Source organism: Schistosoma mansoni, chromosome 1 (genome assembly GCF_000237925.1).
Source record: "Schistosoma mansoni strain Puerto Rico chromosome 1, complete genome".
Lineage (NCBI taxonomy): Eukaryota > Metazoa > Platyhelminthes > Trematoda > Strigeidida > Schistosomatidae > Schistosoma > Schistosoma mansoni.
Genome location: NC_031495.1, coordinates 45,996,068 through 46,008,135, shown reverse-complemented (window position 1 = coordinate 46,008,135; position 12,068 = coordinate 45,996,068). Strand labels below are relative to the sequence as shown.

General features: G+C 33.0%; 1 protein-coding gene across 1 annotated transcript in view; it reads right to left on the bottom strand.

Moving 5' to 3' along the window:
* Positions 1–6,707: 6,707 nt before the first annotated feature.
* The window catches only part of Smp_170340 (putative collagen alpha-1(V) chain precursor), a gene marked incomplete at its 5' end in the record, with an annotated part of 40,646 nt that continues 35,285 nt past the window's right edge, over positions 6,708–12,068 (bottom strand). The window contains 4 exons of the mRNA XM_018794600.1: positions 6,708–7,197; positions 8,654–8,740; positions 9,448–9,763; positions 11,097–11,572. Of these exons, the coding sequence (XP_018648995.1) occupies positions 6,907–7,197; positions 8,654–8,740; positions 9,448–9,763; positions 11,097–11,572 (1,170 nt within the window). The 3' untranslated portion in view covers positions 6,708–6,906. The remainder of the gene's footprint in view (positions 7,198–8,653; positions 8,741–9,447; positions 9,764–11,096; positions 11,573–12,068) is intronic.

The window sequence follows — 12,068 nt, the reverse complement described above, 5'->3', positions numbered from 1 at the left end:
TAGTAGTATCTTTAATATCCTACTGTTTCTCATTTCACAGGTTATTTGTTACGTGTATTTTACACGTGTCATTGTCTACCTGATGACAATCACTGTAGTCTATTCGTATTCATGGCTTGTGGAATTATTCAAGGAAACGGTGACTTTCATTTTCTTTATTTCAGTTGGTTATGAATTTCGTCCAGTTAATGATAATCCTTATTTGCTTGTTTCTGATGAAGATGAAGACGAAGATACTGTGATGGAACGTATGCAAATGGAAGATATGTAAGTAGTATTATTTTGGTTCGTGTACACAATTTTATGACTCTTAACTTTTCCATCTCCAATTCCGTTCGTTCTCTTTCAGAATTACATTTCTCCCACTTAAAGTCCTGGACAATCCTTCCCACTTGTTTTATTATTATTAGCTTTATTCAATATTATATTTCTAGTACAATATAGAAATCTCAGCACAAAGGATTTCAACAAGTTCCCGTTTCTTACTTCTTGGTCGATCCTGACGATAAATATTGTGTGATCACCAGTTAGAAGTTAGCAGTCCAATAAATCGACATCTAAATAATTTACACTCTTTTCGCTGTATATTGCCAGCAACCACGATATTTCTGATTGAGCCTTTTGTAACTTGCACAACGAAAGGTTGTACACTTTTCAGAAACGCATCTGAATAGGTTATGCGATTAATAGCTATAATGATGTATTAAAACAAACAAAATTAGATAAGTTGTTGAAATATATAGATGGCAGGAACAGTTACCACTCATTCTTTTCATGTCTGCTCCCAATTCCTAGCTCAATGTGTTCTTTGGCCTTCCTCTTTTTCTTTTCCCTTCAGGATTCCAAGTTAAAGCATGCCTCATGATGCAGTTTGGTGATTTCCTCAATGTATGTCCTATCCACTTCTAGTGTATTTTCCTAATCTCCCCTTCAGTTGGAAGTTGGTTTCTTTCTCTCCCACAGTAGACTGTTGCTGATGGTATCTGGTCAACAGACTTTGAGTATCTTGTGTAGACAATCGTTTATAAATATTTGTACATTTTTGATGATGGTTGTAGTAGTTCTCCAAATTTCAGCTCTGTAAAGTAGAACTGTCTTGACGTTATTATTGAGTATTCTGATCTTGATATTGGTTGACAGTTGTTTTGAGTTCCATGTGTTCTTCAATTGTAGGAATGTTGTCCTTGCTTTGCCAATCACTGCCTTTACATCTGCAACAGATCCCCCACGTTCATCGATCACGCTACCCCGATACGTGAAATTTTCCACCTGTCTCAGAGTTTACTCCATTAAGTGTGATTGGGTTGGTGTTCTCCGTGTTGTATTTGGGGATCTTGCTTTTTCCCTTGTGTACATTGATGCCTAGTGATACAGAGGCTTTTTATATACTACTCGTCTTCATCTGCATTTGTTGGTGTGCATGGGACAGAATGGCTAGGTCATCCGTGAGGTTCAAATCGTCTAGTTGCATGCAAGCTGTTCATTGTATTCCGTGCTTCCAGTGAGATGTGTAGGTCTTCATAATCCAGTCAACTACCAGAGGAAAAAGAAAGGGAGAGTATAAGCAGCCTTGTCTGACTGCGGTCTTCACTTTGAATGTATCTGTCAGCTGTCTTCCATGCACAACTTTGCACTGTAGTCCGTCTTATGAATTCCGGATGACGTTGACGATCTCTTCAGGTATTTACACCATAGCGTCGAAGAATGTTCCATAATATTCTCCTATCCACACTGTCAAATGCCTTCTTATGATCAGGGAAGTTAATGTATAATGACGACTTCCATCCAATCGATTATTTAACGATGATCTGTGGTGTCTCGATTTGGTCTGCGCACAACCGATCGTTACAGAATCCTATCTTTTGATCTTGTAGTTGTGCGTCTACTGAATCAGTCGTCCGGTTCATCAACACTCTGTTGAAAACTTTTCCTGGTACTGATGATAGTTTGATAACTCTGTGGTTATCACATTTTCTCAGATCTCCTTCCTTTGGTGTCTTGATGAGATATGCTTCTTTCCAGTCTGTCAGTGGCATTCGTTCTTCCTTCCAAATCTTCCAGAATAGAGTGTGAAGCATGCTGGAAGTTACTTCTATGTCTGACTTCAGTGTTCCACCTGGTTATGTTGTCAACTCCGAGAGGCAACTCCGACTATCACGTCGAGTTAACAGCAGGTAGAAAATAAAAGTGTTTCATCTTTTAACAAACATTGTTGTTTATCAGTTATAAAAATTGTTTTCAGTGTGGTTTTTCTCTTTAACTAGAATCCGTTTATATGACATATATTATTCACTAGTAGTGTGGTGTGTACTACTTGTATTGGCATGAGTAATATATAAAGGTAGTCAGAATTAGAATGTCTGGCACCAGAAGGTCGAGAAGGAAAGAACGGAAACAGAAAGCAATTGGTATAAAAAAGCAGAAACAATGAAGTCTGAGACGATTGACTGATATTTGCAAAAGAAACGATCAAGTTTGAGAAAATTGATTAACATTTTGAAAATTAGGCATTTACTGTATGGTTCTCAGATTTTAGTAAGACATTCTGTAATTTTGTGTTCAAATACATTCGATTGTCCCCATTTGTGTTCTCGTTCGCTACAGTGGTAGTACAGTACTTTATTTATTTAAACACACAAACACTGGTACAATGAGGCACCAAGTACATATACACCACACTTCGTCATTCGGAATGTGTGAAGACTGAAATACTGCCCGGGTATAATACTTGATATATTTTAATTAATTATGCCATTAAATTTCACTGATATAGAGTTCTTAACCAATACTTGTTATATCGGTTTGTTTTTAACTTAGAACTATCAACCTCTACGTTCTTATATTTAGACGATTGTCAATCAGACTTGTTGTTGGTGAAATGAATAAAAGTGAATAGCTTTGTAAATAAGAAGAAAATGTACTTGACTTGTTTTGTTTAAAATAATTAATTGTGCATGCAATCCCATAAATATGTTTCACTGTTTTCCCTCTTACTTCCATAGATGGTCTCAGTCTGGTTTAACAGATGGAGTGACACGAGTACAAAGATCCCAGTCGAAGCGTAAATCAAATATTCCCATGAAAACTTATCCAAAAAGTCAAGATAAAGAATCATTACTACAAGGAGTTGAAAATGCATAGTTTTATTCGAAATATATGCTTCTCAATCCTTTCTCACCTACTAATATCAATCTACATTGCAAAACAGATAAAAAATAAAACGATTTTATATGTATACACGTTTGCGTAGTACTATTATTACTACTTCTATCGCTACCAACTGTGATTTCCTTTGGTTACCTTATACCTGCTTTGCAGTTTTATAAACGTATATAGTAAATATCCAGGTGTAGATGCGCGTGTATGGGTAATTCATCCCTCTTTCCCCTCCCTCCCAAAAACACTTCTGATAATTTTCTGATCTTCTTATATTCACTCATGTTGTTTTCCTAACAGACACTTTGTACACACCGATTCTTCTTTTATGGTTATTATTTTTCTCATACGATTTTGTTCGTATATGCGAGGCCTTCCCTATCTTCTGTTCTTTCATATAAATAACATTTATCATTTCAGAACAAACCTTTAAGGAAAATGAACACATCTATCTTGTCATCCTTAAATAAAGCACACACAATGCATATAAACTAATCATTATATTGAGTGAATTTAAAGTTTAATTCCTTTTCTTAATCATTTTTGAATAATACTCCACCATAAAAACGAGAGACAGTGATAAATTTGGATAGTGCGATAAAAAGATGGTTATCAGAATTATGTGATATACTGACACAATACATCGTTTTTACGTACATATGTGATCAGATTATCCAAAATGTATTGCGCAAAGAGATCACATAATTCTAATAACCTTCGTCTTCTCATCGCATTATCCAAATTTATCAAAGGAACTAATTGTTTTAGACAACAGTAAATTGTTTAAATCAAAATGATTAGTTTAATCCTGTTTTACCCCCGGCTTTGGTTATTTGAATATTATTATCGTTATTATTGATCGTTACTATCACTAAATCCTGTAATAAGATAACTTGCAGTGCAGACTCTTATTTTTCCGTTTCCTGTTTTAGACCGCTAATTCATTTCCTTGTTTGCAACAAAAAATAAAAGTAGTTGAAGTAAGAGTTTGTTTGTATAATGCTCTGTTGTAATTGATTGATCACTGAACAATGACCAATGTCTTGTTTGTCTAGTACTTTTGTACTGATTGATTGAGTTACAATATGGTTACTGGTCTAAGTAACTCAACAAGGATAAGTGGATTATTATTTGATAGAGGTGAATCAAAAAAAGAATTCGGCTTCAGTTATAGCTTTATTTCTTTGTTCATTATTAGAAGTGTTCTTAATCTTTCTTTAGGTTTACACAATGTTCTAGTCTTATTTATTTACGTCTGTTACCCCACGCGGAGGAGCATAAGCCGCCTGCCAGCATTCTCCATCCAACCCTGTCCTGGAAAATCCTTTCTAGTTTGTGTTCATTCTTTTCATATCTGCTTCTATTTCCCGGCGTAATGTGTTCGCCTTGTTATATTTGAGGATTTCTATTTTCCCTTTGTGTATGTTGAGGCCTATTGATGCAGAGGCTGCTGCTACACTAGGTGTCCTCATCTGCATTTGTTCGTGTGTATAGGATAGGAGGGCTAGGTCATCTGCGAAGTCTTGCATAGCATATATTCAGATAACAATGATTAATGAGGAATTTACTTTGTGTAAATAGCTCATTTTAAAAGTGAATAATTGAAACCGATGGTTTTGTCAACAAATGAAACATTCACTAGTATATTATCTGTTTACGTAAAACTGTGACGGAATCAAGTAATTTTCTTACAGCTAGTGTAGGAGATTATGTAACAAGTGACGATTGATATTTAAAGCTGGAATTTACTGCTCAATTGATCAGAAATAGGCAAAAATAACACCCGTGTGAAAATTCAAAACCCTCCACAGAACTACTGAAACAAAATACTCTGATGCACTTTATCGTACTGAAGTTTTTTGCCTATACTTTTGAAACTTACTGAAAAGAGTTTGGGATATCGGAGAGAAATTGTGGTATTCCTTGAAATCGAAAACATTCTACGCAGGATTAATATTAATAGGATAAAAACAACGTGATGGTATTCTGATTTGCTGCTAATATTTTCGGCATACTAAATTACCTCAATAGGAAATTGCAGGGTGTGTTTACAGATAAACTGTATGCAGAAATTAAAGCGTTTGAAATCATACTCAGTTTTTACCTGACCAATCTAAAGAACTACGCTCATTTTCCAACACTAGACACACAAACTATCTCTTCACAGTCTGATCAGGAATATAGTCAACAGATTTTGATGCTCCAAAATAAATTCTAATGACGTTCCAAACATCTCAAAGAGTTCGCATCTTACAACAATTTTCCAACCGCTTCACTGAGACAGCTAATTGTGATCTCCACGTGCAACTAACACAGCTCGAAGTTGACAACAGCATAAACGAACTCATCACTAGTATAATAACATTGATAGAATTCAAACTCTCCACAAATATCTACCTTTCTCGGTCAACCCGTAATCACTAACAGGTTGTCATGTACAAAATTCAACAGTTGCGAATTCATATATTAGCAAACGGACGCAAATGTTGAGAAAGGTTTATGCATTACGACAAGTGAAATGATTCCTGATCATCGCGTACTAGTTATGAAACAATGTATATTCGCACTTATCTTACTGATGTAGTAACAGAGATTATCCTGATAATTTTTTGAGTAAACATTAGTTTCATTGATAGGTGATATATATTACAGTATTTTAGTTAAGATTTAAACGTTTTGTGTATGTTAAAGTGCTTCATAACTGGGTTTATGTGGCCCTTTGACATAATAATTGGCTCGTTGGTTACCCAGCATCAATACTATACACCTCGAGTTATCAATGCAAGTAAAGAAAATCATTTAAATTAAAATTAAGTCATCGAATTTATTATTTATGTCTTAACATTTTGAAAAAAAGAACAATTTCAGACTAGAAAAGAACAGAAACATTAAATAAATGACAAAAACACTAGATTGTCAAAATTTTACAATATTTATATCTTCTTAAGACTAACACTGAAAAATAGAAGTTTTTTTTTAATAAAGAAGCAATGGTTAACACGTATATTTGTGCTCAAAAAAAAAAGATCCGTCAATCCAATAAAGTCCTAAATATTTGAAGAAATATATTCAAAAGCAGCCTAACACAAATATGTTATAGTATGAATATGCAAGCCCCCCTTAATGTTTATTTCTTTCATTGACTGACTTGAGGGGTGGGCATATTGAACACTCAGTTAATAGTTAGCAAAACCTTTAACTGTAGTAATTATTATAATAAAATCAGTGAATATGTATATATTTAGAATAAAGATAAATTCAAAAATTTGCTATTTTTAAAATTGGTATTTGGGTAAATTATGAAGTAGTTTGCTTTAAGAAAAAAGTTTTCAACATAATATTATATTGTGTATTGATAAAAACCTCTTTTAGAATAGATGTAAATTAATCTTGGATTTATTGAGATTTAGTTTGGATCATTAAAAAAAACACCATTTAACTTTTCAATGTCCAATGAAACTTTACTTTATGCGTATGTATTCAAAGCAGAAATAGTTGTTTTAAATGATGTAACTATCTTTAGTTTTATTATCTTAGATCTTGGAACTTTTAATTGTTATAAATAAGCCAAACAAAATTTATCCCGACATGATAATAAATACATTTTGGAAACTTTTTTTCTCAAAAAATAAAATAACATAAGTATTTTAAATTTAAAAATTCTGACAATAATTTGTTTTGTTTTAATAAACAGAAGAAAGAGAAAGTATTATCATATGTAATGCTTAAAAAAAGAAATTAAAAGCATGATTAATTTAAATAAAATAATGTTGACAATGGTTGTGTTCTCATACATACAGCGCATTTACCAACTGAATCTTGACTATTACGTACTTTGATTACAGTGCCCATTACCATGCCAAACATATGCTCATCCATAGAACTAGGCATAACACGTAACCAGAAATTTTTATGTTCTTCAAAAAATCCACATAAACCTTTAGCAGTACATTCAATAAACATATGAGATCGGAACTGTGGTAAACAACTACCTGGAGATGCTAGCTGTTGTCCTCCACCTTGTGCTCCATAACCAGTATTCTAAAATAATTACAAAATTGTTTATAGTAGGTCTATTTCTATTTAGTACTCAGCATACTATGTAAATTCACGAATATTTTATGAAAAGAACTATTTAATATAATACAAGTTGGTTGAAGACAGTTGATTTTAAACTTTAGACAATTATTGTACTAGCTGAGCTGTTTGGGTCTCAAATTACCTTCTGTAAGATTGAGAAGTTTACTTGCCACTTCATGCTAACTAGAATAATATAACCTTATCTTTAATTTCTCAAGCTGTAATACAAAGATGGACAACATATTTGTACAAGATATGTGAAGGTTAAAAGGTAAAACCCTGAAAATCCTTTTCATAATGGTTAAAAGTTCTGAGGAAAATTCCTAATCTTTCCCTTTAATCCATTCAACGTAACAGTTAATAATTAAACACGATTTCATAAAAGGTATTTTGAATAGTTTTTTCTTTGGTACAAACATATCGAAACAGTTACTAGGGTGTAATGATCTACTTTTATGAGGAGAACGCGGTTGATGTAATGAAAACATTTATTATTATAAGCAACTGTACCAGTAATTGTTTTACTGTACCTTTTTGTTTAATTGAACCAAAAACACACTTTTTCCGCTGCTTGTGACCTTGAACTTACTCAGGTAGTCTCGCTTATAAAGTTTGGCACGATTTCGGTATTATTTCGATATCATGAGATCACCAACAGATATATTTTAACTACAATCTATAACTGTCTTTCTAATATTTATCCTACTGAGGGATTTAATCTGGTCTGTAGTGGCGATCATAGTCAACTGCGACTCGACATTTCCACAAGGGTGACCAAAGCAACTGGTAGGTTACTCACAAAACTGATCCTAAAAGTCAAGTACAAGTGATTTGAGTAACTGGAACCATTGGGCAGCTGAATGAATATTAATTAAAGAACTGAAGATATTATCGAGATGTTAGCTATGATAGATGGGTTCGAGACAGCAAGTGAATAGAGAAGGTTTAAAATGAAAGTCAGTAAGGAAATCAATGAGTCTTTACTTATGTCCATAATATCAACTAGTTACATTGCATTTGAAATTTTAGCATTAGCAAATTAATTTATCTCTTTCTTTGAACTTTGAAAGAATGAAAGCATACTTAGAGGAAAACAGACTTAAAACTATTTGTTCAAAAATAGTCTGTATGGTTATTTTCAGTACAGACTAATGGAAAACTTATTTCATCTTTAATTTAACTTGTCAGAGCACATTAATGGTACTAATATCTGACAGCTTGGTTTTAATAAGTAAATTCGGTTAAGAACTGTAAAATAAGGGTACTTAGACTATCGTAACATTAAACTATGTTATTCTGAATTTTACTGATACGATGTGAAATAAAATATATATTTGGTTGGGTTGAGTACTGTCATAAAAGAGAATGAAAACATTATTCGAAACAAATTATTCAATTTTATGTTCAGAGAACTCACCATAAAGAAACTACTTCCCGGCCACAGAGTGGACCAACCATCAGGACATTTAGGAATCTTCAAAGTTTGCGAATGGAAAGCATAAAGCTAAAAAAGGAAGTAATTTGTTAGATAAAGTAAATACATGTTCAGTTAGAATTTTTAAAAGGATCAAGCACATATAGACAAAATGTAATGAATGCCTTAGATTGTTTTAAGAATTTAATGATTAAAAGTAATTTGATGGTAACTGATTAATACAATACAGGACTGAATAGAAAGGGGATTGAAAACGTAGTATATATATGGAGAAAAACCGTACTTCATGGGCAAAAAGGTTTAAATAAAATTCCAAAAATAATTTTGTTTTACACAAACAAATTATAGTCATTTTTATAGGATATACTAATCCATCGACTTGTCATTCAAACTTATAATATGAGAACAGTTACAATATATAAAATTATACACAGCAGAATTTACAATCCAGACAAAAACTAAAATATGCACTACATCTGATTTATTCAGTCCATTACTAACATAATCGAAGAGAGGGTAATATAGGTTTAGATTGTCCAGAGCTATTACGCAATAATCTGTTGCCTGGAATGAAAAACATTCGGCTGGAATGTTACCGCTTTAATTCAGATATCCCAAGAAGTTTATCCTCATGAAGTTCTTTCTTAAGTGTTAATTATCACACTAAACAAATTTTGCAAAGAAAACAGTAACCTAAATTTCAAAATACAAAACAGAGGTAAAATTATATTATAACAAAGCAGAGATAGTAATATGTGTTGTTGAGCATAACTCACTTTACTGGAAGCTTCACAAACTGCACATCTACTTATATATCTTTGAGTTTCATTTGCTGGAACTGGATTCCACATCATTGGTTCTTCTTCTGTACTCAGCCAATAGCTTCGATCATTTCGTTGAGCATAATAACAATTTTCTTGTTTTTCACAAAACATAAACGGTATTGGATTAAATAATTGTAGACATGAACCAGGACTAGCTAGATCGTTAACATGAGCTCGATCCGATCCAGTCATACTTAAAAATGAATAACCATCCCATAATTTACGAGTTGATGACGGACATGACGGGATGCGTGCAGTCTGACTATGACTGAAATTCAAAATTAAGAATCACTGATTAGTTTAATATTTATTTAACCATGTTTCATTGAAATCTACTGTAATAGATTTCTGAATTTTTATCGATGATGTTTCAATATGACACGAGGTGCTACAGATTCAAGTCCCAAGAGGAACAACTCAGTCGATACCATAAACTTGGTTGTTTGTAGAATTATAACAACTATGGTAGAAGTTATAGTGGATCATAAACATAATGAATAGCTTTTGTGTCATCAGTTTAAAACGAGTTTGTACAAGTCAGGTATCTATAAAACATTAGGTGCATATTTGAACGAGTCATCTTAATTCTAATGATTATCTTTAGATATAATAACAAACATCATATTTTATTTGTTTATTGGTTTATTGTGTAAATAAACTTCGTTTCATGTCTCAGTGTATAGATACAATCCTACAACTACGACCTTGGTTTTCATTTTATTAATATATATGAGTTTACCATTAAAGCTTGCTTACTAATATTGACGTGTATTTTGTCATTGAAATCTATATATTTTTAGATTAGAGTTTATCCTACTCTACTTTGAACATTATTTTCATCATGTATTGTCATCTGACGAGGTACACAGAAAACTAGGAAGCAATCGATAGCTGTTTCATCTTAGTATGAAACACCTTGGCAATATACATTCATTCCAGCAGGGATTGAACCAAGAATATACGTGTGTACAAACTTATGTTTGTATGCAGTTGACAAGAAATTATCATATTTTGGTTTCAGTGTCCATATCTCCATTGTGTGGTCGATGTTTACACTGAATTGGTCGTTATATCAATTTGCAGGCGATATAATTAGAGAACGAAAATTGAATTCACCTTTTGAAATGGATAATTAGAATTCAAAATTACGCTACCATGTTGACGGGCGTAACCATCTTCTAATGGTAATGAATTTTAGATGCTTGCCAAGGTCTGACAGCATAGTCTTGATTTTATCAGTAAGTGACCTTCCAAATCCATATCTACTAATCGTTTACTTCTTAGGTGATATCTAAACATACATTTATGTTTAATGTTTGGTAAATATAACTTGATAGCTAATTGTTTTAGCCTTTGATACCAGTTCACTTGGGACTTCGCTTTAATAACTCGGTTTTATGAGCAGTTATCAGCTGGACACACTATCTCATTGAAAATCATCTACTGATCAGTGTTTCATTTATCTGTTTTTTTAAACTCACCCAAAGCTATCCCTCATATAGAACATCTTCGGCTACCGCTAATAACAATGTTATGATTGTTATAAATATTCATCAACGTATTACTTTAGTTTAAAAACAAAATAGTACATCTTAACTTACACAGTGAATAAGTGTCCTGTGTTACCACGTGTGTCGCCAATGCCTCCTGGAGCTCCTTGTTCTCCAACTGGACCAACATCACCTTTTGGTCCTTCTGGACCCATAAATCCCTTCTCACCCGTGGGACCTGGGTAACCTTTCGGACCTACTGGTGATGGTTCTCCAACATCTCCAGGTTCACCTCTTGGACCAGGAGCTCCAGGGGATCCATCGATTCCTGGTAAACCTTTGGGACCCATGAAACCATCATCTCCTCGTATCCCTTTTTCGCCTTTTATTCCCAAAACAGAGATCGCAGTATCTCCTTTAGGACCTTGTAATCCCGGTCGGCCTATTTCACCTTTTATTCCTTTACTACCTTTATCTCCCGGAAGTCCTGTAGGTCCTCTGTCACCTTTCTCGCCGACTTCACCTGGTCTACCTGTTTTCCCTGGGAATCCTTTAGCACCTTGCTCACCTTTTAAACCTGGTAATCCCTTTTTAAAAGATAAAGTTTTACAATTACACCTCTTAACTTCATAATTTAACTATTTGTACAAATGAACAAAGAAAATATGAGAAATAATTTATAAAATGGGTATTTATCACAAATTTTGTGATACATTAATTATTATATTGAGAAAATATTCTTCTCTCTTAACAAATGCTCAAAGTTGTACTTGAATAGGAAAAGTCATTTCTTGGTTTTAAAGTCAATACTTAAATATATAAGCTTTATATATGTAAATTAGAGATGACAATATTAAAGAATCTCAGTGCTTTCATTATTTATGAGTTATTTTAGTAGTTATATATTTTTAAAAAATGAAATCGATATTTTATTGAAAGCAAAATAGCTCAGTGAAGTATTCTTTTCCACGACAACATTTTCTTGAGCTTTGGAATCATCTTTATATCTAATTTTGAATACGGTAATATTTAATTATAAAGTAGTGATGTATCGTTATCAAAGACAGTCAACACATTCATAAG